The sequence below is a fragment of the Dysidea avara genome, chromosome 3 (genome assembly GCF_963678975.1).
Source record: "Dysidea avara chromosome 3, odDysAvar1.4, whole genome shotgun sequence".
NCBI classification, from domain to species: Eukaryota; Metazoa; Porifera; class Demospongiae; order Dictyoceratida; family Dysideidae; genus Dysidea; species Dysidea avara.
This window is the reverse complement of record NC_089274.1, coordinates 25,447,262-25,474,149: the sequence shown is the minus strand read 5'-3', so window position 1 is coordinate 25,474,149 and position 26,888 is coordinate 25,447,262. Positions and strand designations below refer to the sequence as shown.

Genomic DNA, 26,888 nt, shown 5'->3' with positions numbered 1-26,888 from the left:
GAAGTTAGAATAAATTATTATTCATTATTTATCAATAATGTACAAACTCAACATGAGTATATATCATGTAGCTACATATTACAATAATTCCAGTTGACCTATATTATGTAGGGATTGCAAAATGATGTTTTAGTTTGTCTTTTGAAAATTTCAATGTCAGGTGATAAAACAATGTCAGTTGGTAGAGTATTCCAGAGTACGATATATGAGGGGAAAATAACAGTTTGTATGTTTGTAATCTGGCTGACGGAACTTTTAAGTAATGAGTACGGTGGCTGCCTATTGGATAAGGTGGTATGGATTGGATTAAAATATTGTGGGTTGAAATATGAAGGGTCTTTTCTTTTGTTTTTAATATAAGTCCATAATTGCTTGTGCCATCTAGTTGAGTGTGGATCACGGAGGTTGAATATATACTGATTGTGTGCCTGCCAACACTCACACTGACTTATTTTCTTTATGTTCTGAAAAGCTAACCAATGTTGTGGCAGATTAGTGGTATGATTTCTGTTGTAGAGGTGATGTTTCATTCTAGTTATTTGCTTGATGTTAGTATTGATCCAAGGATGGTTGTGTCATTTGGAAGTCAGTCTTCATGGTATCAGATTTAGATATTCTTTACAAATACCTTTAAATTTGTTCCACAGTTCCTGAATTGGTGTTTCATTTGAATTCTGTTATACAAACTCTCTACACTGTTGAAACATAGCATCGTTAATATGGCTGAAATCAGCTCTGCTCCACAAGTAGACCTTTCTCTGGGTGGGAGGAGTTATGTACACTTCCAGTTTTGACTCAATGTATAGAGCCCCATGATCACTGACACCTGGTACAACAATATATACATGAAATAATATGGGATGGTTGATTTGTAGAGAAAATATGTTTATCATGAGTACGGGTATCAACCATTTGGGTAAGGCCACCAAAGCCAATTACATCCAGAAAATGATTGCTATAATAGTTATTGGATAGTAATAGCCACATAGAGACAGCTTGTTCCAGTCAATGTACACCTCATTTTTAAACTTAAATTTTGCTTACTGTTTTACGATTACCAAAAGAGCTTCTTTTTTTTTTTTTACAGAATTGTTAAACAATGGAATGAACTACCCCCCTAATGTTATGACAGACTTTGTAATTAATGCACACACTTTAACCAGTTACATGTAATTACTTCTCCTAATCCTTTTTATCTTTACTTTTTTTCATTGGATGTAATCAGCATTGTACTACCTTTCCAATTACCATAATCATAATAATTTTTTCGATTAAAAGAGCTGACTGCATGGTTTTTAAAAACTGGTGAAACCCCCTTAGAACCGTGCCTGATGTGTTCTTGGCAGTTGCATTTTGTACATTGCCTAGCTGTGTTGTATCTGAAGATTGCCTAGACTATCTATATCAAAAACATAGAAATCTAATATAAAAGTTAAAATGCACTATATACTACTACAGCTTAGAGAATTACTACAATTGTGTATGCATTTCTGTCAACCTGTGCTTATACCAATTTAGTAAACAAAAATAGCCTCAGTACCGCAAAACAGTAGTTGGTTGGATGTTAGGCTCTTTTTTCAGTAGTTTTCGTAAAATTTTAGCAGTGTTTCTTGCATCATCAATACCACTATGGTGTCGGCCATCCAGTGTGAGGTTTAGCTTATCAAGCATACCAGCCATTCCAAACGATCTACATTTCATTATCCTGGAAAAAACTTTCTTAATGTTCATCCACTTCTTGAAGTATTGGGGCACGTTGACTCTCAAGTAAGCACACTGGCCAGGGAGCATGGTCTTGAGGTCCCAGTCTCCACATGTTACAAAACAGATGTTAGGATTGTCCTTTAGTTTCTCTTTCACCATCCACTCGTCAAACATCTCCAGCACTTTCAACAGTGACGGTTGATCAGTCACCATCTTTTGAGTGATTCCAGTGAGCCGTGTGCAGAAGGCTGTTAACTGGGGGTGGACAGTGGGCGTGACGTACGTGTGGAATGTTGACTCTGTTTCCAAAGTAGTTGCATTAACTTTGAGCACTGGAAACTCGATTATTTCCTGTGGTCTGGATGTCCTCTTCTCATCACAAGTGGCTTCAAAATCCAACACGAGGTAATACTCGATCTTTTCTACAAACTGTGCCGCCATACGTTCCGTGAGTTTGAACTTGTTTGGTTTCAGTACCGGCGTGACTGAATAGCTAGCTTATATAGGTACAGACCCGGATACAATTCACGGCGCACTACGTAATGCGGTTCAGACGCACTCGCAACGTCGAGGATGCGGTTCAAAACGTACTCGCAACGTCGCGGATGCGGTTCAAAACGTACTCGCAACGTCGCGGATGCGGTTCAAAACGTACTCGCAACGTCGCGGATTCGGTTCAAACCATAGATGGGTATAGTGCCACTCCTGGTGGTTGTGGAGAAGTTGCAATTACATTTGTCCGTGGGGATGTTGCAAATGCATTTGTCCGCGCGGGGACGTCAGTGCGAGTGCATTTGTCCACGGCGACGTTGCAAGTGCGTTTTGCTAGAGACAGATTTGTTCAGTCATAAGCTGCCCAACTGAAAGTGCGGCATTGCGTAGCTAGGTCTAGTGCGCGTGAATTGCATCCGACGTGCTTAATAAATGGCCTAATATCTATTTGTCTAGCTAGCTAGCTATAGAGCTACTCGTTTTAAAAAAGGCAGGTTATATAGAGCCGGTACCGGTTACACTGTTTTGCCGGCAGTAAAGTGTATAATACTTAGAATGTTACGTGCATTTCTAAAAAAAACTTGTACAAAAAGCCTAAGAAAGCGAAAAAAAAGTTGTCTAAGCAAGGGCTCGAACCCATGCAGGCATCCGTACTCATAAGCAATGCTTGTAACGATTATACCACCGGTGCTGCAACTATACTCATCTCCCTTAGTTTCTACCTTATAAACATCTGACTGAAGTGACTTCTATATATAACAAGAGTGAAGAAGAAACCAAAGCTGAACCCTAGCCTACCCCTAACGCTAAGGAACTACTTTTCGCGTCCCCTAAAGTTGAATGCTCGGGGCAACCTACTAGATGCGTGCCCTAAAGTTGAATGCTCGGGGAAACCTACTAGACGCGTGTCCTAAAGTCGAATGCTCGGGGAAACCTACTAGACGCGTACCAACTCTAGCTCGCCTAGACACAACTGGTTTGTTTGATAGTCCAGCAAATGATGGACTTGTGCCGGTAAAATAGCCATTCACGTTTGTAACCGGTGCCGGTGCTATATCCACTTTGTTTTTAAAAAGGCAGAGCCTGTAAGGTGTTGCATGCAGTGTTCACCATGCATGAACCAAGGACTATATATAAGCTAAAATCTTTAACTAGCTAAAGTGAAACAGGACAAGTGCCGGATCTAGAGGGGTTTCGGTATAGTTTCGACAGAAACCCGCTTTCAGAATTTCACTTGTAAAAGTGATGCTGGCTGAGTAACCCATTCTTCTGCTGTAAATAGCCCTTTATATTATATTATATCATAAAATAACATTTAATTTACAGAATGTCTTCTTTTTCACCTCTGTGGCCAACTAGATCAAATGCACCGCAGCTCTCCTGCTCACTCGATAATTATTTTTCAGGCACTTATCTCTGCGTGAGTTCAAAATGAGAAAATGAAAGAAAAGAGAGCCTGATGAGAACTTAAAATAAGGAAAAACCATGCATTATCTTACTTTGATAAAAGAGCAAGTAAGGTTCTCTAAATGGTATAGCACAATAGTGCATGCATGCAGCAGTGCTAGCTACATAGCTATACATAGCTATACTTAATGTTATAGTTGCTAGTGCTGTAATCAAATGGCTTTTATGGAGAAATATAATTCACCTTCCAGAAACCCCCTTACAATGATCTTAGATCCGCCACTGCTATAGAAGGGTTTGAAAAACACTCATGGTCACACCAACATGCAGCAGCACTGGCTGGCACTAAAAGTTAAGTTCATGCATGCAAGCTCTCAATAGTAATGTATCAATATTATTTTGCAATTTGTACTAATGTGTATAAATTATATACAAGGCTTGTATAAATAGCTAGATCAATGATATAGCCATTCTTGATAAAAGCAGTCAACTGCTATAATAAAACAATCACATTATTATTATTATTATTATTATTATTATCAATTTTTCCAAAGATGGGTAACACAAAAGGCAATACTGCCTGTACAAGGTGATCCCCAACACAGAACATACATTCACATGTACAATTACACACAAACAAATACAAAAGGAACATGAACTACTTAATTACAACGCTGTGCCTAGAGTCACGGCAATCACGTGAATAAAAAAAACAACTAAACCTGAACCCTTACCCTAACCCTAACTCTAAAGTACAAGGCGCATCCCCTAAAGTCGAATGCTCGGGGCATACTACCAGGCGCATCCCCTAAAGTTGAATGCTCGGGGAATACTACTAGGCGCGTGCCCTAAAGTCGAATGCTCGGGGAATACTAGACTCTGCCAACCCTAGCTCGCCTCAAACTCAACAAAAACTTACCTTCATACAACTACTGTGTGAATTCTGGTTGACTGCGCCGTGACTTTAGCACCAGTCACGGTGCCGTGACTCTAGGCACAGCGTAATTACAAAATCATTAAACCTAATTACAAAAAAAGATAATGTTTTAACCTAGTCTTAAAACTGCCAGCAGTCCTTTGAGATAAAATTTCAAAAGGAATTGAGTTCCAAAGAAAAGGTGTAGTCACAAAAAATGAGTGCCGAAATGCGTTGATAGTTGACGACGCAAGATTTAATGTCAAAGTATGTGACCTCGTAGCCAATGACGGCAATGTGTTAAAATGAAAATACCTTGAGAAATTGATGGCAGTTCTTTTATGATAAATGGAGTAGAGGGTCCAGATAGATATATAGCTTCGACGTGTTTTAAGTGAAGGCCATCCCAGTTCACTGATGCAAACCGACGACGACTTAGACCATTTTTGAGCAGCTGCATCCCAAAAGCTTTTAATCCAGCGTGCAGCTCTATTTTGCACTGATTCCAGCAAACTAATATCCTGTGCTGTGTACGGCGCCCACACTACGCAAGCATATTCAAGGTAGGGTCTAACCAGTGCTTTGTAAGCACTAACTTTAGCTGCTTGGGTACAACCAAACATAGCACGGCGTATAGCTACGGTTCAGGCACTTAGTAGCTTTACTGACTACATATCGACAATGATCATTTCCACCTAAGTTTTGAGCATTATTGTATCTAATCAAAAAAGTTACTTGTAAAATGCTGAAAAGAAGTCAAAATAGCCACTCTCTTTTGTGTTTCTAAATGTTCTTAAGGAGGCATGCCCCATGTATAGCTAATGTATGCATGCATTTAATTAAACACCATGCAAACTTATGTAAGGCTCAAAATTGGCAATTCACAATTTTTGACTCAGTATTGCATGCATGGTGTTCCCGTTTTTGTATTTACATGTTTAGGTGATTGCATGCACTATTAGAGTATCTGATTTTATTTAATGTCTGCACTTCAACCTCCTAAAGAGATTCTCTTTAGCTTGTTGTGTCATCTCGTCCACAATTTGTGTTAGTGCATTGGATACTCTGGCACAGAGCAAGATCAGAAGAGTGCATGGACAGTGTAGGGAGTTAGAAGAGGGCCACTTTAGGTACTGATTCTGTGTTGTGCATGCAGTTATATTCAATTCTTTGGTATCTGGCAGAAGTATAAAATCTGAGCCCTGATAAAATTTGGCAGAAGTTACTATTTTAAATACAATACTTACATACTTTTGTTTAGTAGTTTAGTTATGTAATGCTGTAATATAACTGATAGATTTGTGGCCTAAAACAGCGTTGAAACCGGGTCGGGTCATCCGGGTCACATTTTCTCCGGGTCATCCGGGTCTGACCCAGATTGGATCACGTGAGAAACGAAATTGTTAGTTTGACGACGTGGAACTTATAAACGCTATCGCGTAGCTCTTTCGTGAGCCACGCCCACTTATCGCATTACCAACATACGCTCAGCCACGCTCATTTGCTAGTAAGTGTAGTATGCAGCACGAAATTGAGGGTATCTATGGTGAGGGGTAGCTATTGTCAGTAGGTGAAGACTTTTTTTTTTTTTTTTTTTTTTGGTCTTCAACCAACAGCTAGGCTGAAGTTGCAATATTTACTCAACACGAATCGAACGCTCAAAATGTAGACTCGTTCGCTCACTCGAGACTAGCCGAAACACGTCTCGGCTTTAATTAATCCGGGTCACATCCGGGTCAGTGGGTCATCCGGGTCAGCAGTAGTGTTCAACGTTGGCCTAAAAACATATATATATATATCCAGTTTGTATCATACTTGTAGCCAAGAAAGCTGGTGCAACACCACAAGTATTATTGACAGGAAGAAAGAAAACAACCTTTTCACCATTTTTGCACTATAGCTGTCCACTAGGTAGGGCTGTACAAGGTTTTGCAATCTAACAATAGGTTGGGCCACACAGCAAATTTGATTAAATTCACAACAGCCATTTGCAAGATATGCATGTTTAAAGGTTCGATTTATGTTACAGGGACTCACTCATCAGGAATAATATACCTATCCAAGAACATTCAAATAGATTCAAACAGCCATTTACAAGAGTTAACTCATTAAATATTCCTTTTACCCAGATGCAATTAAATTGTGGAACAAATCACCAGATACTATGCTATGAATTACACAGTAAGAATTTCCAGTAACGCTCACTATTTGCCACAGTACTGATTCTCACTACTTATTTTTTACTGTGTAGTTATAGAACATTACAAAACTCTAAAGATCTAATCAACAGTTATATAATATTTGCACACATGCTACACTCACTTGTCGAGTTTTCTGCATTACATATAATAAGTATAAATAATTACAGGGTCTTTAATTTATTTTCGCACACTTTGCAAAAATTGCTGTAAAATTGTAAACTTGTAACGGTTTGATTGCTTTGATCTTTGGCAAAAAGGAGAAAAAGTCTTTGGCACTAGTGGGTATATAAAGGTACAATTGTGTCAAAGAAAGAGCAAAGGCAAAGGACAACCACTTTTTGTTCGGTTGTTGTAAATTCATGTACTAAGTTTAGTGTGAATCTGATAAGTATCCAAGGAATTATTATTCACGTAAAAAGATCAAGTTTCTGTCATGGCTATATATACAGGTAAACCAAGTATGAGAATAAGTTGAAAACTGGTGTGTACATAGGCTGATCATCGTAGCAGTCGAGTGTAAAAAAGAGCAGTCACAACAGGGTAAAAAAGTGCACAAAATGCTACCAACGTTCAAACCAGGGACCTCCATATCTATCACCCACATCCTTAAATTTTGCTTTATAAATGAAAATTCTAGTTTAAATATACATTCATAGATCTACCAATGGAAGTACTAGATTGTTCTAAAACACTTTGTTCTTTAGAAGTCTTCAAAAATGTACGTTCTATTAGAGTATTACAATAATATTTCCAAATATTGAAATAAATTGTGTAGTGCAATACATTATAATTATGTCTGTCTTCAATATCATTATTGTGTTTGTATAGAAAAGAAGAAATGTGAGTAAAAATAAATTCCAAAGGTAGCCACAGTTTTTCTGGTTTTGGGGCCTATAAAGTACAAAAAAGATGTGAAATCCACATGCAAAATGCATTAACATTTATTAGCATTAAAATCATTGCAGCCATTTCCTGGCCACCACCTTTGATTCACTTTTTTCACCCAGGCTTTTTAAGGCCGCACAGTTTTTTTCTCAGCTTGGCTCTTTTTGTGTGGGTATTAATGCAGTTAAGTATGTTGTCATACATGTCCTCAAAAGAAGGTGCACTGTGCTTGGACACCTTTAATAGAATGCTCACCAATGATACGATCCCATTTATATGTTATTAATGCAGACCCAGGTTCAACTTAGCATGCATGCTCTTTAAATTAGAAGGGTTTCACTGTACAAATGTTTTTCAAGTGATATGTTTGTTCATCTGTATCTGCTTCAGGAAAGAGATAATAAACACTGAAGGTTTAAAAGAATGGACACTAACATTTCTTCGTGGTCTCGTGGAATTGTGAAGTTCTACTGATGGTACACTAACAGTGTCTATAAACTAAAAGTAGAACATGATTAGTTGCCATTGTCATGCAGAGATGACAGCTGCTGCAGGATAAGTGTGCTGTTGGAATGGAAACTATAGAGACTGTGATGCGGTATGTTTGTTTGTGTGAGAGCTCATAGTGGAGCTTTATACCTTTCATTTTGTAAATGAAGTAGTGAAAGTGTATCATCACTTTTCAGGCTGAAAACCAATGACGTATAGAAAAACTTTTTAGTTATGAATATTTGTAGGTGTCAAAATTTCCTCTATTCTAATGTTGCAAAGGGTTTTCTTTAGTGTTGGGTACAATTAGAGGTAGTAAACCTTAGGAGAGAAAATAGTCAGGTTTACTATGTCAAAAAATACACTTTTGTTCAAAGTTTATGGGGATTAGCAAACCTATACATTTTTGGAAAGCTTAGAGCATGAGGAATCTGAAAATCAATGTTTACATTTGCTCAGATTCCTGCAAGGTCAGCATTTTTTAATTTCAAAGTGACAGCTAAGAATAACAAATTTCTAATATATCAAGTTTAATTTTGACATAAAAGATTGATAAATGGACTCAACAAATTCTCTGGTGACATTTTTACACCTCTATTCATTAGAAGTGACAGTTAACCATGAATAATTGAAAGTTTTTGCAAAGGGAATAGAAGAACGCCCATTATATGCTGCAATAATTCAGGAATAATTTACAGTGAAAAAAGTTAACGAATATCCTGGAGTATAACTGGTGCAAAGTGTAATTGGTGCAACATATAATTTGACTTCTAATAAAACAGTTCAAGCCTGAAAATTTAGATACTCTAATAGAGCAGTCACATAATCTAGTAAAGCAGTCAACTTTTTTTTTGCTAATGTGTTTATGCATGTTTAGCATAATTATTACTAGATAAATTTTAAAACAATGTTCATTTTCAAAGACAGTAGTTGGAATTTGCTTAATAGTTTTAAAATAACAATTGGCAAGAATGAATTCACGCTGATTACTAAGAGCAATTTTTTTGCACCAGACAGACTTGCATCAACAAGTTAAAATTGATATATACACAATCTTGAAAATTAGTATCCACTGTAAATCCAGTGAAAATTTGCTTTCCAGATTGTATATCAGACATATTCAAATAATCCAAAGATTGCCATTGTCAACAAATTGATTCTTATCCGAAAATAAACAAAGGACATTTGGCACATCTAGTCAAGACATTTTTAATGACTGGCTCACAAGTAACTGATTTAAGCATAAAGTTGGATTAGGGATCAAAAAAGTAAAGAAACAATTAAATAGCTAAACAGTAATGAAACAAAAGAGGTTGCCTATATACTGCAGATGTACTAGTGGACATGTAATCTGCAGTATATAGGCATGCAACCTCTCTTGTTTCACTACTGTTTAGCTATTCCCTTGTTTCTTTACTTTTTTGATAAGTTTCTACTTATTTGTTTACTGTTTTTGCAACACAATTATGACTGGTGGACCCGCACATATGTTGCATCAAATGGAGGACAGGCACCTGACGAGCCATATGTCTGGATGCATGCCCCAAGTATCAGTTATGTAGCTAAAAGGGAGGTAGCCATGATGCTTCATTTTCATCTACAGTATGCTTTGCCGATTACACAACATTGCAAACAAAGAACAGCATGAGAAGCGTCTCAACAATCAATCATATCAAGAGGGGAGGATACTCTTGATCATATTGCTTATGGAAAATACAGCCACAGGGAAGCCGTATCACAATATAATATAGCATGAATTGACACCTTGCATTGTCAGTGAAGAGAACTGGAACACAAAGGAGGACAAAGGTAAGTCCATGATGCATGTATATATTGTATGTTGCCAAAACCAAGCCTGTATGTCAAGTTATGCTTGGCAGGGAGCATCAGTCAGTACATCAGTCAGTCAGTCAGCATAAATTTTTGTTGAATAGAAAAGTTTTAAATGCTGTAGAAACTTGTTGGAAGAATTTGGAGTTGACATTTTGGGGCTTGGCTGTGTCTAACCAGTGCTGCCAAGCTGTCATGAAGGGAAATTGAGACTGGTCTTAGGATGATATTTTGAACTGGAAAAGCTCAATTCTGTATGATCCCAATATACAGTATACTGTATGATGCATTTAAAATGACAACAGTGACACTGCTGATGATTGTTATGTATATGTACGTACGTGCATAGACATGATGTCTTCATATGTAGCTATACCCTATTTCTCAATGTTAATAACTCTTTGTTTCATGCAATAACTATCTGCCAAATAAATTGCTTTTTTTTTAGGTTTCTTAGTGCTTTAGGGGCCATTAAGTAATGGATTCTATATGGGTGTGAGAACATAGAAATGGTGTTTGTTTCACTTTCAATAAGAGGCTGATATATGAAGAAATTAGCACCATAAAGACTGCTATTTTCAAACTGCTGATTGACTACCATGCAGGCATCTGTATACAGCATTAATTGATTTTCACTGGTCTCCATGTATTCTCCATGCTCCGAGCTTATGTAGGCCCATAAATTTTGAACAAAGTTATCTTTGACATAGTTATATGACTATGTCAATGCATATCACCAACTGACAAAAGTTCCAGTCAGGGTGAAATCATAGTTGCCAATTGCGAATTAACAAAATTACCTTTTAGGTGAGAATATTTTATGTAAATTCCAATCATTCTTTCAAACCTAGAATTAGCTAATCTCCTGAAATTTATGCCCAACATAAGCACACTAGCTAGGACTTTCACAAAAGTGACTGCTACATTGGAAATATGGAGTCAAAAGTTGACTGCTTTATCAGAGTAAGTGACTGCTCTATTAGAGTAACTCAATCTTTTCTGCTGTTTTTAGGCTTAAATTGTTTCTGTGGAAGCCAAACTAATACTTTACACCAGTTATACATATATCTCATCCAATTAATCTGGAATATTCCTCAATTCTTTTCGCTAAAATTTATTCCTGAGTTATTGCAGCATAATGGACGCTCTTCTATTCCGTTTGTTAAAACTTTTAATTTTTCATGATTAGCTATGTCACCTCTAGTGAATAGAGATGTAAAAATGTCACCAGAGAATTTGTTGAGTTCATTAATGAACTTTTATGCCAAATTAAAATTGATATATCAAGAATTTCTTACTTTATTGGCTGCCATTTTGAAATTTAAAAATGCTGACTTTGCAAATGTAAACAATGTTTTCAGATTCTTCATACTCTAAACTTTCTGAAAATATATAGGTTTGCTAATCCCCATAAAATTTGAACAAAAGTACATAGTGGACCTGACTAAAAGGTAAATCCACCACCCAATGTTTAGATGAATTTATTTTTTGTGGACAAGTGGCATCCAAAATTTTCATTAACAGATTGGCTGTTGTTTTTGTTGTTGTTTTTTTTCATCATGATGCCTACCATGTACAAATTATAAGCACCTACTACTGTCTGCGCTTGATAGCACAAGCCTTTCATTCTTCATGATGAGTAAACTACGTATATGCCACCTGCTACAGTAATCAAGCTGCTCAAACAGAAACTTTATTTAAACAACTATTCCAGGGAAACCATGCAGTGCTAGCAGTCATTGCAGGTGGTAGCTATGCAGCAATTTAACAGCTAGCATGCACAAGCTGCTAAACATGACTTGAGTGATAGTGGGGAGGTAAGTGATATAGCTGTAATAGTGACCCGGAGAGTCAAGGTTAAAAATTTATGAATAGCAATATGACAATATATATACTTACCAATATATTGTCAGATACGATAGTTAAAGGATTAATATGACATTTAAACAATCAAAATTAGTAACTGTAAAATCAAGAATAAAGGGGCAAGCGGCACTGTACAATCAAATCAATAGATTCATCTACAAAATAATGTGTACATTGTTGTGTATTAGCTACAGCTAGGAGTTATCAGTTCAGCTCACTGTTCAATATATACTCTGCCATCTTTGTTGGGAACACTACATTGTCCACTATTCATTACACATTATAATTTATGTGTAATATGTAGAACTAACTCTTCAAGTTTATAGATTGCATGGATAAATTCTCGATATATATGCATCCAAAGTTTAAGTAAGATATTTTTGGTGGACAACCAGGCTACCTACAATGTTTGTCAGGACTTATTTTTGTGGTTTAATTTTGGGGACCTATAACTTAATTCTACATATATAGAAAGCCTTATTGTATTATATATACCGGTATATACACATATTCACAATCGTGCAGGACTGTACTGCAATGGTAATTGGGGTAACAGAGGCCCAGCTGGTGTCATTTTGAATATCGTGAATGATGCCTTCGCCACAGCACAATACTGAATGGTATCAGCATGCACAGTACTAGTGAAGGTCACTACTAATTTCTGCCACAATACTCAGTATTTTTGTGTAGTGACGTTCACTACTTTTGTAGTGACCTTCACTACTCTTTTGTAGTGACCTTCACTACTCTTTTGTAGTGACCCTCACTACATAGTAGTGAATGTCACTACATGGTACCAATCAGTAATCCCATAATCAATCATATTGTAAAACATTTTGTATGCATGTTTCATATGTGCGTTAATCCTCAAACTGAGGCTGCACATTTTTGGAAAATAAAAGTTCAATCAGGAAAAAAAAAATGGTAATGATGTTCACTACAAAATTAGTAGTAAACGTCACTACGCAAAAATATTGTGGCAGACATTAGTAGTAATGTTCACTACATTTAGTAGTGATCTTCTTGCTTTAGATTTATAAACACTACAGGAAAACTACCATACAATGAATACAGTGGAGAGGCAACTAATTCCAAGCATTAAAGGTGATTATTTTATAGCTTTTCTTCATCAAATTTAGTTGCCATCCATCACAGGCCTTACATTTTATCAGCGGAAAAAGACTGTAGATCACCTTGAACCACAGCAAGGCAACAAACTGGGAAGGCCTTGTGAGAAAGTTATATTAGTAGAAGAAATAGTAACTATTGAGTGAATAATACGATAGTCTTGTAATTTCAGCCTGTATTTAGGCCATCATTATTTTATTCCTTGTTTTCCATCACCACCCGCATCAATTTTTAAGTACCTACATCAAATTTTATTTATTTGATTATAGGTCACGTGAATGCACTATTTCATGATGGAGGGAGGCACAGGATGACCAAGTGTTAAGATAAATGTATATTAGCTGTGAATATAGAGTAACTAAAGGGTTGGAACCTTCCACTCTTGTTCAACACTCAACAGGGTGCATGGGTACACAGTCTTTGGACCTTTCAAGATCAAATACTATAATAGAGCAGTCATGTACTGAAATAACAAAGAGTCAACTGTGTAACTAATAATCAATAACCACCTCCCACCCGCATCAGTTTTTGCTGTACTAACAAGCAATATAATAATAATGATGGCCTAGCTTATATTCAAATAATACATATATTTCTTATTGCAATACAGTAGTTGGTTGTATATTAGACTCCTTTTTCAGTAGCTCCTGTAAAACCTTAGCAATGTTTTTTGCATCATCAATACCACTATGGTGTCGGCCATCCAGAGTGAGGTTTAGTTTCTCAAGCATACCAGCCATACCAAACATTCTACAGTTCATTATCTTGGCAAAAACTTTCTTAATGTTCATCCACTTCTTGAAGTATTGGGGCACGTTGACTCTCAAGTAAGTACACTGGCCAGGGAGCATGGTCTTGAGGTCCCAGTCTCCACATGTTACAAAACAGATGTTAGGATTGTCCTTTAGTTTCTCTTTCACCATCCACTCGTCAAACATCTCCAGCACTTTCAACAGTGACGGTTGACCAGTCACCATCTCTTGAGTGATTCCAGTAAGCTGTGTGCAGAACGCTGTTAACTGGGGGTGGACAGTGGGCGTGACGTACGTGTGGAATGTTGACTCTGTTTCTAAAGTAGTCGCGTTGACTTTGAGCACTGGGAACTCGATGATTTCCTGTGGTTTGGGTGTCTTCTTCTCATCACAAGTGGCTTCAAAATCCAACACGAGATAATACTCGATCTTTTCTACAGACTGTTCCGCCATACCTCCCTCTTACCAGCTGTAGTGTAGGTTTTGCGAATTTGTAACGTCACGGCATGATAGTGCAGGACGTGACAGTGCATTGACCATATATGTAATTGTGGTACAACCCCGCTACATTGCGTTGGATTACGTAATCATACATCACTATCCTGACCTCTTATATAGCGCAGTATAAAATAATTAATGTTATTTGTTTTATGGTAAAGGGGCGTGGACCTCGGGCTAAGACTTATGATGGGGAAGATAATTCGGTTATCGGTTGTTGTAGGGATAGCAATAATAGTGGTGGCGTCTACGGTGATTTACTTTCCACATGAAACTCAAAGGATTCCATCAAAAGTATCCAAAATATTTCAAGTAGGATTATCAACAGGTCAGTATGCAGCACCAAATCACCGTGATACTATAACGAACAACGACAACACGAAAATCATTTATAGCACAAATGTAACGGTAACGCCCAAACCTCAAGCCAAGGTTATCATTACAAAACTTAATGAAAGTGCCGCAAAGAAGCCTCATCCGAGTACACGAAAGCCAAGGCGCGGTAATACAAATACTCCAGTGCCAGTTTTACTAAAAATGAACAGTACTCACGTTGGAAACAGAGTGATGGAACCAGTGGATGCCAATTATGCAGAAAACATTTTCTTCAGTGTGAAGACTATGAGCAAGTACCATGATATCAGATTGCCTTTTTTACTGCTGACATGGTTACAGGCTGTTAAAAACAAGGTCAGTGTTTGTTTTCTGTATAAATTTGGATTGAGTGTTTACTGTAGTCGTGTAATTTGATTTGCAACAGAAGTGATACATTGTCCATGTATCTGTGAAAGCAATAAATTATAGTTTAACCCTAGCAATGGAAGTTATATCATATGAGTGGAATTTTTAGCATGGAGTTAAAATTGGTAATTTGGTGAATGCTTACAAACTCGCCAAATTAAAATCTCTAAATATTTTATTATTAGTGTTTCTACTATACATTTTAACCAATTGTACAGGATCTTGAGTTCAAGCTGGCAAGAACTAGCAAGCTCATCAAGTATGGTTATATTGAAGGTTGTCGAAAGAGAAGTACAACCTTTGTAAAATCTGATACAAATTAAGTACCTAATAGCTAGCAAGATAGTGAAATAGCTAGCTATAAATACTTTACCTGCTTAGGAGGCACAGTCTGCACTAAATTTTTGTTATCAATGTACTGAAAGTTAATCAAAAAATCTGATTCTACAATTGTCTGTAATATTGCAGGTCATAAAGTCCTACTCTTCTGCTGGAAGCAAGCAAAGATGCACACACCAGAGATCTTGCAGGTTATGGATTAAATAAATCTCTGTCCTCGATCTGTTAGCATTCCAAATGAAAGAGTCGCTCTCCAGTACATGAGCCAGTACATAGGTAAGCATTATACATCTTCGTAAACGAGAGCCATGTAGCTAGCTACAAAATTTGTACCACATGATGGGACTCCACTTTTTTAAATATGCATTTTGTTAAATTAAACTCTCGCCAAATGCAAATTATTAAACGAACTCCAAATATTTTGCTCACCAAATGCCAAATACTCTGCTCACCAAATGCCAAATATTCTGCTCACCAAAATTTCTGCTTATACGGTGTTTGGTTGGGTACGTATATACAACCATGTGAATTTCAGTAAAACAGTGGTATGCGCTTATTTTTACTGTCTAAATTTTCAATAGCTGTTCACAGCGATGAATACAAGGATGATGTATACATAATACTGTTTAAACCATATTTAGTGAATGTCTATGATAGCTATCTACTTTGCCTGGCCTGAAACTGGAACCTGTGTTAACAGTCAGTTGAATTAAGTAGCACTAGGTCTCAAATTTTCAAATATTTGTCATGTATTGTAATCAGCATATCACAATTATTTTGTATCATCACTATTAACAGTAGTCACTGCCATAATATATGTATTAGTTAGAATGGATGAACAAGGTTTCTACACTATTTAGAGAACCGAGGACGATGTGGGTGAGGCTACCCACAAACTTAATTACCGAGGCCGCAGGTCGAGGTAATTAATTGTGAGTTGCCAAGTCCACATCATCTGAGGGGCTCTAAATAGCATAGAAACCGATGTCGACCCATTCTAAGTGATTTAGAATTTTTTTTTAAGAAAGTTAGAGAAAGTGGCAAACTGTGCATGCTATAGCATTGGAATTTGTTCTTAAGTCGAGTTGATCATGTCAGTGTCACTGACATTCATAACCGGAGTTCAGTACGTGGCTATTGTGCCGGTATCAAGCAGTTACTATATGCCGGGCTAGAAAGACGCTTGTCTTGTCCAGAAAGTAAGATATTAAGGTGCAAATTGTGAGTGCTAGCATCAAGATTTATCCTTCCAATTTGTTGTGTCAGTGCCACACCATGCCAGACATTGTTATGGAATTGGAACACTTAGCTGAACGCTAGTGATGCCAGAAAGTAAGTAAGGACATTTTATTTTTGGCTTTGCTGATTTTCATTTGATGAATGTAGTAAACAACCACTGGCAAGACCACAGATTACTAACTGTTTAGTAATCCCTCCACAGGTTTCTATTGGATTTAGTAACCTCAGACATCAAAGGAAATATTACATAAATTTTCTAAGAGCAATTAAACAACAATCTGTCTATAAAATCAAACTATTGGCACCATTTTAATTACCATGGCAATTATTACAATTCCTACCTTTAAGCAAACTGTACAAAAACAGCCAAGTTGTGAAAAAGGTGCAACCTTAAAAAGCCTAGGTGAAAAAAGTTGTGAAATCAAAGGTGGCGGCCAACAAATGGCTACAATGATGTTAATGCTAATTATTTTAACAATGACCCAGGTTTTTTAAGGCCGCACCTTTTTTCACAACTTGGCTGTTTTTTGTACGAATATCACTTCTTTTTGTAACTGCAAGTTCCAAGGCCAGCCTATAGTTGGCCTTGATACTTCATTTTTAACTTTTTTCCTCCGGCTTTGCTATAGGAATCATTGAAGACTGCATGGCTATTATGTATTTATGAAGAACTGAAATAGCTAAGGTGAATTTTGAAGGTGCGAATATCCTGATGATAACTGGGTAGATTCGACTCAATTCCTGACTCAAATTAGGAATGAGAAATTCCCTACCCTGATGAAGCTTCCACAGCAGAAATGGTTAGTTATACTGTTCAAGCCAAGGTTCAGGCACTATGGAGCTATGGATACATGAAAGTGGCATTTTCTGGCTCCGTAAAATGAGTATGTCACCTACCCACACTGGCTGTACTTGGCCACACGACACACTTGATATAGGCTATTTGTAGTACTGTAATAGAGCACACATGTTTTCTGAGCACTTCAATACAACGTTTCCACTGATAGATCTACGAGTTATCATTCTAGTGTACCAAACCAGAACTTTCATTTGTAAGGTAGACATTAAGTGAAGTGAGCAGCTGATAGCAGTGGCAAAGTGGTAAAGGTTTGGATATATGGGTGTGGAGGTCCCTGGTTCAAAATCAAGAGAAATTTTTGACATTTTTTGTGCATGTTTTTTTACTTCTCAGTGACTGTTGTATTAGAGTATCTCAATCGCATTTTTTTATCACATGTTTGGTTTTGCTGTATATCTCCTTAGGTAATGCTCCCAGTACTTTTAAACCACAAAAGGTTTGCAATACAATAGTAACTTCATGTACAGACTGATTTTCAAGTTATTCCGTCAAGCTGATTACCCTGTAGGTGTGACAACAAATCGCTTTTGCAAGTTTCAAAATTGTACATAATTCTGTTGCTCTTAATGTGATCTGTATGAAAACTGGGCTGTCAATGTGCTTCATTGTGCTCTTACAAATTTGAAGTCAATCAACTAAAGCATACACGAGTTGTTGCAATTTTTCTAAAGTGTACGAAAAGAAAATTTACGTAAGAAGATTAAGAAGAAAAATACGAAGAAAATAAGATGAGCTTTGAAGGCGCATATCTCAGTAATGGCTAGTGGATTCACCTCAAATTTGGATAGAGTTTCCGCAGCAAAACTGGATAATTTCCGTTGAGTTACGAATATGTGAAAACATTGATTCCTGTAAAATGTCTGTTGCACGTCTGCACTAGCTGTACTTGGCTGCACGACACACTATCGTGTGTCCTGATACTATACAATTTAGCTAGGTTCATTGCTTCAAATTATAATTATTCAATGGTCATTGACAACATTCATGACAAACTCACCTTACTCCTTCTATGCTGACAAATTGTTTATGAAATGAAATACTGTTACCATTTATAACTATTATTACTTATTCATTCATATAGTATTGTTCAAATAGTTAAATAGTTGAATAATCAATTATTGCAGTTGGCAAAGGCCTGATGTGTAAAAGTTGCATTAATTACCCTTTTATAACAACAATATAGTCATTAAACACTTTCAATGGTCTGTAAAAAGACTGTATTAAGGGTAGCAATGCCGTTAAGATGCTTGAAATATTCTACCAGAGGAAACCACTGATCAACCAGTGGAAGCCTCTATTTAGGATTTATATTTTGTATTTCAGGTGTCCATTGTCACCGACGGTTCACACAATAACTCTTCTGTCAGCCTGATACAAAAAGCAGGTAGGACCTGTTAACCATTTGTATTGCTTTTACACATATAGTTCATGCTGTATTGACTATGGTGAAAGGTGCAGTGTGTACTAGTATATTAATTTAAAAATAAAATAGAAATCCAAGCCTATAAAAGTAGTGAAACAAGAGATGAATGATGGTATTACAGCTTAGCTCGGTAGGAAAATCCCTACATTGGCATGTTATAACAATCTTTTTGTTTAATGTCAAAGTAGGGATTTTCCCACCAAGCTAAGCTGTAATACCTTCATTCATCTCTTGTTTCACTACTTTTTTGGATCCCTACTTCATTTTTAAGTTAATGATTTTTAATATACTAGTTTGTTTGGTTGTTTTGTTATAGCATACAGCCACACCCTTGTGACTGTTCTATTAGGGTGGTTGCTGTTTTAGAATATCTTGAGTCAGCCAGGAAGTGTGTCGCTATTTCATATTTTCATAGTGTTAACATTATGAATACAGTTAGAGCAATAACAATGGGTAGTGCCATCATGATCAAGTAAATAGATTGTTAAGAAGTGTGGTCTCAGTGTTTAATCAACCAAGATCGCATTGATAGGCGTGGTATCAAACCTATCGTGAAGCTACAGGTATCTACCAAGCAGAAATGCTTAAATAAGTTGCAGCATCTAAATATGCTGCTCAAGGAAAGTGTTGAAATTAATGACTCAATATGGTTTCATTACATGGAGAAGGAAGAAGACTAACCTGATTGAATATAAAAGGAAAGACAAGGCGCAGAGAGCACACACTTGTCGCACATCCCACTGTAGAGTTTATTATTGTGGCATAAAATAGTGGCTGTGCACTGCTTCGTTTGGCCTCCAGCCTTGTGATGTGGTCAGGGAGGCAGGCTAACAGTCAGACGAAAATTCGAATTTTGATGATTTAAAAAAAAATTCTATATCCGGCTGCCTGTGTTTTCTTGTTTTTAATGCTGTATTGTGATGTTAGATGGTCTGATATTGTTTCATAAAGGTGATTATTGTCATGTAGGATGTTTCTAGGATGGTTTTTAAAGGCAGAATTTTAGGTGGTACGCCTCATTTTTGGGGGATTCCTATTTAAACAGTACTACCGTACTGCTTAATACACAGATTAACTATACTTTCAGTCCATCATGGTTAATGATCTTGAATATTAATGGTCTTACTCAACTCAAAAGATAACTAAGCTATGTATGTATATAAATATTTAACTATGTGAATTACTTCATTGCTGTATGCTTATTGAATTGATCATGTGGCTTTGCTGATGTTTTACTTTGTCAGGGTTTAACATGATTGTTACTGATTGCCCTTTAGTTCGTGCAATGTAAGCTGTGTTAACACATGATAATAGTAATGACGACATTCATTTTTAGTGCAGGAATTTGTTGCAAAATTGGAGCAGCTTTTGCTGCATACTACCAAGCAATGGAGCAACACAAAGATGACAGAGACAGGTGTGTTAGTTGTGATGACTACAACATCACATGATAACGTTCCACACAGCTACCAGTGGTTCTGTCATTTTGATGATGATGTTTATGTGAATGTTCCGCAACTGAGTAAACTACTACAACAATATGATCCACATCAACCATACTATCTTGGGAAATACCCACAACTTCACCGTCGATATAATATGCCTGTATGTTGCATTCGCAATATGTTTCCAGGTTATTTATCAGTGTTACATTGTAGATTAAAGCAACTGCACTGGACAGATTAAAGGAAAGAAACTTGGTAAGAGCTACAGTTCTTGACTGTATGGCGAATGTTTTGATTTCAGACAACGAAGTTGGACAAATATAGGTATGCAACAGGAGCTACTTATTGTCTTAGTCAAGCTCTGATGATGGAGGCTAAGCCATATTTGAAGTGAGCTCCTTATTATTTGCTTTGTATGTGACTTTGCAATAAACTCCTCTATCTATAGTGGCAAGCACACCTACTATAATAGTTGTAGACTTACATCCTTGCCAAATTCAGATGATATACCTCTTGGATTTGTAATAGGTAGTTATGTTGTGTTGTTGTCAAGTGGGGTTGAAGCAGGGCAGGACTACGATGTGTTAATACATTTCTACTCTTTGTCAAGCTAATTAGTTCACATGTGATCCACTCTGGGTCAGACCAATCCAGTTTCAACCCTGTGTAATTCTAAAAGCACATCTTAATTTGTATGGGGTTTTGTAGGCTCTTTTCTGTAGGAATTTGTTTGTGTATTGTAAACCTAGAGATGAGAGGGTACAAGGGAGTATCATTAAGAACTTATCATAAATATTTTAATGAGATATCAGATATGCTTATGTAAGCAAGCAGGGTGGTTTCTGAGGTTCTAGAAACTGGTCAAGCAAGACTGAGATACCCTAATAGAGCAGTCACCTTAATACAACAATCAAGCGTTTTTATCCCATAGATTTGATGTTCTCAACACTGCAGCCTTCCTTTCGACATAATGTTAGCTATAATTGCAGCTATGCTCTGGAATCATAAAAGTCTGGATTGGAAGCTAGCCACTGAAAATCCTGGAGCCACCCTTGTGTAACATTTAACCTCTCTCACAGCTCCTCAAACCCCTACATACTTCTGCCAGCACAATTTATAATGGTTGCAAATCAATCACTTAACTGGTTATAGCATGTTGACTGTAATGAATATTGATGTGACTGAATTTTGGAAAATCACCCATATGGGCACATTGACACGTAAAATATTGAACGATTAAGTAACAAGCTTCTTGGTGTGTTAATGATATTAATCAATTCCCTATTCCTTGAATTACAAGAAAGCTTTTGACATATTTTAAAAAACTGGACCATGCACTTTAAAATCTAATTATTTCATGCATAACAATATGGGTGATTTTCCAAAATTCGTTCACATAGGTTGTCTTGAGACTGCAAATAATAAGGTGACATAAATAAATAGTGAGACATAAACATATGTATTAGATTCAGTGATTAGCTATAGCTTCAATGCTAATTTATTGAAAGTTTGTAATTTAATGTTTGGAATCCACTGGGGTGGCAGTTGATTGTAGAGAGCTAGCTATATACACCACACCCCCTTGAACTCGTGTAGCCATCAGAAGTCCTTCGTCTGACCTTGGACTTAGGGGGTATATAAGTGTAGTCACAGAGTAAGCAGAAATGCCTGATATGACTCAAGCAGGTAACTAAACTAGCATTGTTTAGTATCAAGTGTTCAAGTCAACTGCAAGCAATGTTCACAACTGGTCCAACCAGATTAACCAGTTATACAAGCACACTATTCAGGGCCGTCCAGCTGACCACTTTTTCAGCATTAATTTTAAAAATATGTATCAGAGTTGCTGATAGGCACTGGCCGATCAACGCTGGCATGTTTTTGGGAGTGATAGATGTCTAAAGCATCATGCAAGCATTGTGATAATGCCAGTAGAACACTTACATCATGCTGTTAAATTCTTTCCTGTGACAATCAGTCATGGAAAAGATCGAAACACTCTAATAGAACAGTCACCCTAATAGAGCACTTGGGCATTTTACTGATTTATTAGTCAAACACTTTGTGAAGCTAGCAAATACGAAATATACATATCTTTGGTAGATGAATATTTGAGCATTGCAGCGTAGCATGATAGGGTAAGATTAAGCATACAACTTAGTGCCTAGCTAGCTATTCACTGAGTTGTGACTTCACTTTACAAGTTATTTAGCTATCAGTTTCAGATGCTAGACTCATGCTGCATGCATATAGTAGCTATAACAATACTGTATTTACATGTGCTACAACTGTATAATGTAAGAAATTAATGTGAACACATGATGTAGTTTCATGCAGTGAGTTTAACACAAGTGTTGGTCAATAATTTGCTAGGGAATTTACAGCTGAAAATAGTCTCAGATTTAATCTCAGAGCATGCAATTTTGAAAATTTTCCTGGGGGGAGCATGTCCCTAGACCCCCTACCATTCACACAACAAAGTGTTTAGCATTTCATGGTGCCTACCCCTTGGCCTTACCACTTTAGAATTACTTTCTCCGGCCCTGCTATATTTCACAATTGCAGGTAGCTTACCAATACTATAACTGTAACTGTATACCCAGTACGAATACCAGCAAACTGTTCACCAATTAGCTATTAAACTTCATTCAAAGTAATCTATAATATTTTGAACAAACATTCAAGTTGTGTTTCTATATCGATTGCCTATATTTGTTCAAATCAAGTAGTCAAGGTGTAATTCCAATCAAAGGTGTAATGTACCATACTGGATCCCCTCAAAATGACATGTATCCCTAGGCATCCCCTCCCCCAAAATGTTTCCTCCAAACACCATCATGGAAACATTTTATGTGATGAAAGGCTTCTTTACGAAAGAGTCATACTCCAACTAATGAACTAATGTCAAGTATAACATTGAAAGCGAAAAAATATTGAATAAAATAATTGCCTAAATCCAAATTTTGGTCTGCCTGCCTACCTTCTTGTCACACTCGAAAGGCAAGAGACCATAGAATACATTGTATGATCACTATTACAAAATTCACCAGTGGAATGTGCTTTTTTGGGGTTCCGACAAGTGTTTGTCCTCTGTGCCTTGCCTTTCCTTTTTTCTTCAGTCAGGCTGGTGCAACAGAACCATGTTGAGGTGTTAAGTTTCTGTATCAACACCTTCCTTGAGAAGCATATTTAGGTGAAACAAAATTATTTAAAGCACTTGTAAGAGGTACTGGACACCAGGTAGATACCTGTAGCTTCACAATGTGTTCAAGACCACACCCCTTATAATGATCTAGGTTGACTAGTGGCTATCAGGAGTGGAGACCATACCTCTTAGTAACCTATTTACTCAAACATGATGACCACACATCTTATTGGGCTAGCTGTATTTGTAATGGTAGCACAGTGAAAATAAGGCATACTGACCATGCCCTTTTAATATCATGTAGGCGAGAGGCTCACTCAAGATACACTAATACAGCAGTCACCCTAATACAACAATATTCTAGTGGAACAGTTACATATGTCTGTCATCACCGTATGCCATAGCAAAAACTAGAAATTATTAGGAATAAAAAAGTAGTGAAACAAGAGATGAATGATAATTACAGCATATTGTAGCTCAGTAGGAAAATCCCTACTTCAGCAATGGACAAATTCCATAATAAGGCTTTATAGCATATAATAATAACAGTTGCCCCTAGCAACCTGAATTTCCCATTGTTTTTAGGTGATAATCTCTAAAGTAACTTCTCTAAATTTTGAAAGGATAGCATGTATAGGTCATAAGATATGGCAATTTGAAATTTGTGATTTTCCCATACATATCTATGTAAGGGGGCTACAGTTGCCCCTTCTGGGCAATCACAAAAATGAGGTATTTCACCATATGCAAAAACCAAAAATTCAAAAGTACATATATCTCAATTTTACATAATTTGTAGGTGTGAATGTCAACAATAATCTCTCCAAGTTTTAAATGGATAGTGTATATAGGTCATAAGATATGGCATTCTTTAAATCCCATGATTTGTGTGATTACTGAGAAGGGGCAACTGTTTCTCCTCTCATTGACAATGTATGGGAAAATTGCAACTTCAAAATGTCATATCTCATGACTTATATATGCTATCCTTTTAAAACTTGGAGAGGTGACTTAAAACATTGACACCTACAAATAATGTTAAATTCAGGTTACTAGGGGCAACGGTTGATTTTTTTTGTTATTATGAAATTTGTCTATTGTTATGACATGCCAGTGTAGGGATTTTCCCACCAAGCTATGCTGCAATACTGTCCATCATTCATCTCTTGTTTGACTACTTTTTATTGCTTGATCTCTACTTCATTTTTATTCGTGGTTATGACAGTTACTACATGATTATGCGTAGCACTTGTTGTATTACAGGTGTTTTGTTGGGTTACAACCTCACCATCATTGATACCATGTGCAGTCAATATGATGTCTATGTCAATACCACTGAACAGCAATTGTTGAACTACGTATGTTAGTCTACATACATGTGTATCATCATTGTAGTCTAATTGGGAATAACCCGACTATTTTATTGTGTACATTTACTGTTTAGTTTAATAAACTTAACAGATGGCTGTATACAGCTATACCTTCACAGTATAGGCTCTTAATCATCACTTTCTCATCCACCAATACTCAAAATAGCAATGCAGACAGGAGTTTTATTTATTAGGGGTGGAAGTGACTTTCTTTGTCTGCTCCAGCTCAAAAAGTTGCTGAATTGAATGGTATTAAAACTAGAAGGAAAATGGTAATATGGGTTTGGATAGATAAACTAACTCCTTAGGTAGTACTTTTTACCCAGGGTTTGAAATATGATGGGGAATTACTGAGTTATTTTATAGTTATGCTGTCCACATGTCAGGGTAATCTTCATATATGTGCCCGTCTCAGCAAAAACCCGACTTGTTCGCACAACTTCCAATTTTTTTTCTCAGCATTATCTGCAGTATCCAAGGAATGGATCACCAAAGTTTCAGCCTTCTGTAGTGAGTAGTTTTGGAAGTATTGCACCAGACAATAGGAAGTGCAAGATAATTGATTTGTACAGCAACTGTACAGAGCATAAACTACAGGCACTTACATTCACAGCCATAACTTCTGTTTGCATTAGTCAACAACATTGCAATTTGGCTTAAAATGTTCACCATGGATTAGCAAATCAGCCAAGGTAGAGTGTTAGTCCTGTAGCTACTTACACATATGTGTATGAAGGTGGTTTAGTTGAAGAAATGACAACGATCTCGTTTGCATTTACCGCATCATAAACAAATGTATGTGACACGCGTACTGTTGGGACTACAGAAACGAAACAAAGATTTTCAAACTCATGAGCAGGCAAATAAGATGGTGTATAGTTTTAATCGATTAGAGTCTTCCTTCTCTGAGAACTGGCCCAAATTTTGTCTTTGTAACTTGCATAATTTTACGTTGTTTTTTTTTAAATTTTAATTTTCTCGATATGCATGCTTGTGTGAACAAGTCGGGTTTTTGCTGAGACGGTCACATATGTACGTATAGAGTAGCTGTTAAAAATTACCTCACTATATATAGGTTATAGTTCACAAGAACACTTGCATGGTTTTAGTGACATTAAAATAGGCTTGTGCCAATTATGCCAGCATAATTTCAAGCATAATCGGCTAGCAAAAGCATCAAGCATTATGCCAGCATACTAGGATGATTTTCAAGATTTTTAATTAAATACGCAATTCGTGCACTAAAAATACAGCAAAACATGACCACAGTACACCTTATACTGCATTTCATATTAAGAAAATGTGCAATGTTATTATTTTTATTGTTTTTTGGCTGATATTCACACTTCACGGAAATAAGCTAGAGATACTCTAATAGAGCAGTCCCTTACTGTAATACAGCAGTCTGGAAAGGCTGATATACTCTAATAAAACAGCCAACTGTAGAGCATAATCGTGATTTTAAGAGCATAATTTTGAGCATAATAGGCTGGATTTTTCAGCACTGCTCAAAAGCATAATAGGCCATTTTCAAAGCATAATTGGCTCAAGCCTACATTAAAATCTTCATTCACAGTAATCATTAGGGGTTAAAATCTCTATCTACAGGCTACAGCATTGTTGGTATTACTAGTAGAGTGGTCCAACATCTGAAAATAACAATTAGGTGTTTATATACTTTTACATGCTCTTCCAGGTCACCATTAGTTACTTGACATCAAAAAATAAAACCACATATGGCCACACTGTCCCACTCACATCACGATTTAAAGATGATCCAACAAGGTAACTATGTACTATGGTATAAGAGTTCATATTATTCTCTTGTTGCTCTTGATAGTTCAATTGTATTCCACTTCCTGCAGGTTCATGACATACCACTGTCTGCTGTATCCAAAAGTGTCATGGTGTCATAGATGACACAAGGAGACATCAAATAGGTGTGGCCATGTGGGGGTGATAGTGAATAAATGTACATGTCTTGTGTTTGAGCTAGTGGGTAGATTATTAAACTGACATGTTTTGCAATCTTTTTATTTTGTACATTTCTACATTTTCAAACAGTATTTCATTAATTCAGAATTGCTCAACTTTCAGTTGCATTATATAAAAAATCCCAAATGTGTATAACACAATGTTTTGTAGTTACATGTACAGTG

At 36.7% G+C, this 26,888-nt stretch overlaps 3 protein-coding genes and 2 long non-coding RNA genes across 10 annotated transcripts; 2 read left to right on the top strand and 3 right to left on the bottom strand.

Moving 5' to 3' along the window:
• LOC136250463 (uncharacterized) lies at positions 1-4,615 on the bottom strand. The gene is made up of 2 exons (XR_010698555.1): positions 4,523-4,615; positions 1-826 (listed from the first exon to the last, which is right to left on the bottom strand). It is a non-coding gene; the product is annotated as an uncharacterized lncRNA (long non-coding RNA).
• Positions 1,405-2,203, bottom strand: LOC136250462 (ERI1 exoribonuclease 3-like). The gene has a single exon (XM_066042670.1). It carries the CDS (start codon positions 2,143-2,145, stop codon positions 1,534-1,536), a length of 612 nt encoding a protein of 203 aa, XP_065898742.1. The 5' UTR covers positions 2,146-2,203; the 3' UTR covers positions 1,405-1,533.
• A 3,390-nt stretch (positions 4,616-8,005) lies between the features above and the next one.
• Positions 8,006-13,148, top strand: LOC136250461 (uncharacterized). Its single transcript, XR_010698554.1, has 3 exons — positions 8,006-8,203; positions 12,823-12,894; positions 12,946-13,148. It is a non-coding gene; the product is annotated as an uncharacterized lncRNA (long non-coding RNA).
• Positions 13,149-13,455: 307 nt separating this feature from the next.
• On the bottom strand, positions 13,456-14,218 carry LOC136250459 (ERI1 exoribonuclease 3-like). Its single transcript, XM_066042668.1, has one exon. The coding sequence runs from the start codon at positions 14,121-14,123 to the stop codon at positions 13,515-13,517; it is 609 nt and encodes a 202-aa protein (XP_065898740.1). The 5' UTR covers positions 14,124-14,218; the 3' UTR covers positions 13,456-13,514.
• An 85-nt stretch (positions 14,219-14,303) lies between these two features.
• Positions 14,304-26,825, top strand: LOC136250458 (beta-1,3-N-acetylglucosaminyltransferase manic fringe-like). 6 transcript variants are annotated; one of them, XR_010698551.1, is made up of 12 exons: positions 14,304-14,858; positions 15,906-15,947; positions 18,670-18,730; positions 20,014-20,056; positions 20,106-20,186; positions 20,236-20,374; positions 20,428-20,469; positions 20,516-20,604; positions 20,663-20,742; positions 24,606-24,717; positions 26,426-26,514; positions 26,595-26,647. XR_010698551.1 is itself a non-coding variant. In XM_066042664.1 (12 exons), exons 1-12 carry the CDS (start codon positions 14,355-14,357, stop codon positions 26,643-26,645), a joined length of 1,341 nt encoding a protein of 446 aa, XP_065898736.1. In that variant the 5' UTR covers positions 14,304-14,354; the 3' UTR covers positions 26,646-26,825. The 6 variants fall into 6 exon arrangements, 3 of the variants coding, with proteins under 3 accessions (XP_065898736.1, XP_065898738.1, XP_065898739.1); XR_010698552.1 differs by having other exon boundaries at positions 26,570-26,620; XM_066042664.1 differs by having other exon boundaries at positions 24,623-24,717; positions 26,570-26,825.
• The last annotated feature ends 63 nt before the right edge of the window (positions 26,826-26,888 follow it).

What these genes read in the sequence shown, in the direction of transcription:
- LOC136250462 (XM_066042670.1), bottom strand. Translation starts at nt 2,145, where the DNA reads ATGGCGGCACAGTTTGTAGAAAAGATCGAGTATTACCTCGTGTTGGAT.
- LOC136250459 (XM_066042668.1), bottom strand. Translation starts at nt 14,123, where the DNA reads ATGGCGGAACAGTCTGTAGAAAAGATCGAGTATTATCTCGTGTTGGAT.
- LOC136250458 (XM_066042664.1), top strand. Translation starts at nt 14,355, where the DNA reads ATGATGGGGAAGATAATTCGGTTATCGGTTGTTGTAGGGATAGCAATA. An exon ending in GATTAAAGGAAAGAAACTTG is followed by an intron (nt 20,470 to 20,515) that starts GTAAGAGCTACA and finishes TTTTGATTTCAG; the next exon opens with ACAACGAAGTTGGACAAATA. An exon ending in ACCTCTTGGATTTGTAATAG is followed by an intron (nt 20,743 to 24,622) that starts GTAGTTATGTTG and finishes GTTGTATTACAG; the next exon opens with GTGTTTTGTTGGGTTACAAC.